The sequence below is a fragment of the Vanellus vanellus genome (genome assembly GCF_965231255.1).
Source record: "Vanellus vanellus genome assembly, contig: HAP1_SCAFFOLD_45, whole genome shotgun sequence".
Lineage (NCBI taxonomy): Eukaryota > Metazoa > Chordata > Aves > Charadriiformes > Charadriidae > Vanellus > Vanellus vanellus.
The window spans coordinates 217498-221950 of record NW_028128545.1 but is presented as its reverse complement, the minus strand read 5'-3'; the positions used below and the strand labels follow the sequence as shown (position 1 = coordinate 221950).

General features: G+C 54.4%; 1 protein-coding gene across 1 annotated transcript; it reads left to right on the top strand.

Moving 5' to 3' along the window:
* Positions 1–1590: 1590 nt before the first annotated feature.
* Positions 1591–2526, top strand: LOC309684197 (olfactory receptor 14I1-like; the record flags this gene model as incomplete). Its single annotated transcript, XM_082500140.1, has 2 exons — positions 1591–1884; positions 2245–2526. 2 exons carry the CDS (start codon positions 1591–1593, stop codon positions 2524–2526), a joined length of 576 nt encoding a protein of 191 aa, XP_082356266.1.
* Positions 2527–4453: the final 1927 nt, after the last annotated feature.

Below are 4453 nucleotides of genomic sequence, written 5' to 3'. Positions count from 1 at the left end.
AGAGAGTGCAGCACGGGTCAGCTCTACCTCATGCCACTGTTCAGAGGACCTCTTGGGCAGCACACCAACTCAGCAGCACCTTCCCCTTTGCAGCCACATCAGGTTTGCTGTGAACTGGTCTCTATCCCCCGCACACTCAGAGATGCCCCTGGGCAGCGCCCCATCCCTGGGAGGTGTTTGCAGGCAGAGGTGGGCGCACAGCAGTGGGACGGGGTTTGTGAGCACTGAGCGGGAGCTGAGCCGGGGACAGGGAGATGGCTGCCGGCAGCAGAGACACGGGCAGGGAGTGAGAGGGAGCTGCTGCCTGAAACACTGGCCAGGGGGATGTGGGCACGTCCATGCTGTCCCGGCAGCACAGGCACCTTCCCCTGGGCAGCTCCTGCCTGGTCTCCGTTCCCAGCCTGGGCACAGCTCTGCCCTCCAGCCCACGGGGTCTCGGGCACGCATTGTCCCTGCAGCAGCCAGAGCCCAGCAAAGGACGAACCCCGGATTGCCATCTGCTTTGCATGTCCCTCCTCCCTTGTCAGGAGCGTTGTGGCACTTCACTGCCATCCCCTCCTGCCTGAGCTGCCCTTGTTCTCACCGTTGGATAAACTGAATCAGTGCGGGGGGTGGGGGTTGCGGGTGGCAGATTCGGCCCCCGTTCAGATGCCGACCCTTTGGGTCCTGCTCTGCAGTCATGTCTATGGCAGCAACGCGCCCAGGTCTCCTCCAGGCAACTTCAGGACATTAACTATTTCCCTGGGGAGTCCTGCGGGGCTGCAGGGTGCTCTCCAGAAGGGCACAGTTCTCCCATAGTCTCTCTGTGCTCCCTCGGATCCACATGGAGAAGACATCTCAGTGCTCAGGCCATGGAAATGCTGCTGGGCAGCTGTACGTGGGCAGCTGCAATGTTCCCTCCTGGTCCCAGTCTGGGAGGGGAGAGATGAGAAAAGGCAATGAGTCTGTATATCTGTCCTTTGAACCTGGATTCCTCTTCTCTCTGCAGTGTCCTGCTTCTTTTGATGGCAACACCTGAGCAGGATCCTCCTCCAGCTGCAAGCTGCCAGCACAGGGCAGCGGAGAAGAGGGCTGATGGGCAGAACAGCTCTCCTCTCTCTGCACTAACGGACAGTCCCTTTGACTCTCAGCACCCATAAGACTTCACCTGGAGTGCATTAGAAATGTCAGGGATTTCAGCCATCCCAAACCACTCTGAAAGGTGGCAGGTACAACCAGAACAAGATAAAGAAAACAAAATCCCCTTTCTTCTGCTGTGCAGCTGGGCAAATTGCACACAACAACGCTGAAAAGCTCTTTGATATATCACGAGTACATTTAATTGGAGATAGCCCTGCGGTCCTAGTTCTCTCTTGCTGCACAGCAAGGAGGACTTCTCAGGAGCCCATTGCAGAGTCCCGGCTCCCAGTGGCAGCCTCAGCCAGCAAAACCCGGAGGTCAAGTGAGGGAGCTGCAGAGAGGTGCTCCTGGACAGAGTCTGAATGTTGGGCTGCAAAGACATATGCAATACATTTTACTGGGAGAAGTCTGGCCTGACTCAGTATTGCCTTTTCCTCTTAACAGATACCCACAGATACCCAGAGGAAGCAAATGTCCAACAGCAGCTCCATCACCCACTTCCTCCTCCTGGCATTTGCAGACACACGGGAGCTGCAGCTCTTGACCTTCTGGCTCTTCCTGGGCATCTACCTGGCTGCCCTCCTGGGAAACGGCCTCATCATCACCACCATCGCCTGTGACCACCACCTCCACACCCCCATGTACTTCTTCCTCCTCAACCTCTCTGTTCTGGACCTGGGATCCATCTCTACCACTCTCCCCAAAGCCATGGCCAATTCCCTCTGGAACACCAGGGTCATCTCCTACCAAGGATGTGCTGCACAAGTCTTTTTCTTTTTCTTTTTCATTTCAGCAGAGTTGTACCTTCTCACTGTCATGTCCTATGACCGCTACATTGCCATCTGCCACCCCCTGCACTATGGGACCCTCCTGGGCAGCAGAGCTTGTGTCCGCATGGCAGTAGCTGTCTGGGGCAGTGTTTTTCCCTATGCTGTGCTGCACACTGCCAATACATTTTCAATCCCTCTCTGCCAGGGCAATGCCCTGGACCAGTTCTTCTGTGAAATACCCCACATTCTCAAGCTCTCCTGCTCAGATGCTTACCTGAGGGAGGCTGGCCTTATTGTTGTTAGCGCCTGTTTAGCATTTGGGTGTTTTGTTTTCATTCTCTTTTCCTATGTGCAGATCTTCAGGGCAGTGCTGAGGATCCCCTCGGAGCAGGGGCGGCACAAAGCCTTTTCCACGTGCCTCCCTCACCTGGCCGTGGTCTCCCTCTTTCTCAGCACTGGAATGTTTGCTTATCTGAAGCCCCCCTCCATCTCCTCCCAGTACGTGGAACTGGTAGTGTCATTTCTGTACTCGGTGGTACCTCCAGCAGTGAACCCCCTCATCTACAGCATGAGGAACCAGGAGCTCAAGGATGGTCTGTGGAAACTGGCTCAATGGACAGTGTTCCACCAACAATAAACTCTCTCCCCTTCTCTGCATGTTTTCCAGATTTTATCTTAAGCCAGGTGTATTGATTTTTCCCTTGTAATTATGCTACTTACAGACCATTTTGTAGGTTTATACTACTTCTCTGGCTTTATAATGTTGTGTCTGACCCTTGCACAGTATTGGGTTAGACAAGCACTGTCTAATGGCAGCTCTGCAATAAAAGGGCATCTCCTGGATGCAGTGCCCGAAGCCTGGACTCCAAAGTTACTCCCTACCAAATGTTGAAAGCATTTGTCTTAAAGCGTCTGTTCTCTTTGTGTTCTTCCTGTGTTTGGGGTTAAGCACACGGTTGGGTTCTATTGTACCAAGAGTTCTGTTTTTGCAGGCTCTCTGCTTGGTGTCCGATGGCAGAAGGTGGTGCATGAGCTCCCAATTACATTCTCAGGCTGCGTCCTGTATGACAGGACGGATGGCATGTACAGGTCTCTCTGGAAATGAATTTGGAGGGTCGGAAGAGGATGGGGACTGGCCATGTGTCCTGAGCTGGGAGTGAATGGAGAGGCAGAAAGCAAAACACCCTCAAAGTGCCTCAAAAGTAAAGCACTGTGTCAGGGTACCCACAAACAAGGACTCTGCAGTTCCATGGGAGTCAGCGGAGAGCCAGCAGGAAGAGGGAAGGGAGTCTGGAGAGATCATAGAATCATAGAATGATTTAGCTGTTAAGGGATGTTCAAGATCATCTAGTTGCAACCCCCGTGCCATGGGCAGGGACACCTCCCACTTGACAAATTTGCTCAAAGCCTCATCCAGCCTGGTCTTGAACACTTCCAGGGATGGGGCAGCCACAACTTTCCTGTGCCTCCAGTGCCATCCACCCTTCCAGTGCCTCATCACCCTGATCGTAAATATTTCTTCTTGAGTTCTAATCTAAATCTGCCTTCTTCCAGTGTGAAGCCATTACTCCTCGTCCTACCACTACATGCCCCCTTAAATAGTCCCTCTCCAGCTTTCTTGTAGGCGGCCTTCACACACTGGAAAGCTGCTATAATACGGGATAGGAGATACAGGAACTGTCTGGGGAAGCCCAGGGCAGTCGTGCTGTCCTGCAGAGTTGGTTTGGTCGGGGCAGAGAAGAGGTTATATGCTGTCAGGATTGAGCATCTTCTACAATACGAATGCAGAAGAGCGAGAGTGAGTGGCCTCTGTTTCCTTGTGCCGTCACTGCAAGCACAACCCGGGGGCTGATGGGAAGGCTGAGACCTCTCTCTGCCCCCCAAAACCTGCTGTGCCCTTCAGAGAGACTGGGGCTGTGGTCGAACACCCAGAGCTCTGCAGCCCCCTGCAGTGGGCAGTGCTGGGGGGCCAGTCCCGACTGGGCTGCTTTGCTGGGCTGGGCTGGGCTGGGCTGGGCTGGGCTGGAAAGACCCCGGGAGAGGAGAATGCCAGTGTGGAGCTGAGCTGTGTGAGTGTGCAGGGTAGGGACAGCCAACAGTCCCAGTCAGGGCTGATGGTGAAGGGAGCAAGGCAGAAAAAGATCAAAAGAGAGGGGCCTGGCCTGTGCCATGTTTCCTAGACACCCCAGAGATCCTGTCCCAGGAAAATTATCCCAGACCAGTCCACACACCGGCCATTGCCATCTCTGACCGTACACCCCAGCCCTGACAAGGGACCTTTGCTGCACGATCACCTCTGTCCTCACCCTGTGGCTCAGTGATACCCAGCTCCACAGCCAGTACTAACAGAAGGGAAACCAGTTTCCTGCTGACATTCATTACACACCAGGTCCTACAGGTCTGTCCACAGCTGGACTCTCAGCCAAGGCCCTTCTCAGACACCTCCAGGTGCTCATGGTCGTGTGCCAGCTAATAGTGAAAATCTCCGTTGACTGAGATCCCACCAACTGGCCTGGCTCCTTGCTCCAGTGTGTGGCCCTGAGGGAGCTCTGAGCTCTCTCGGG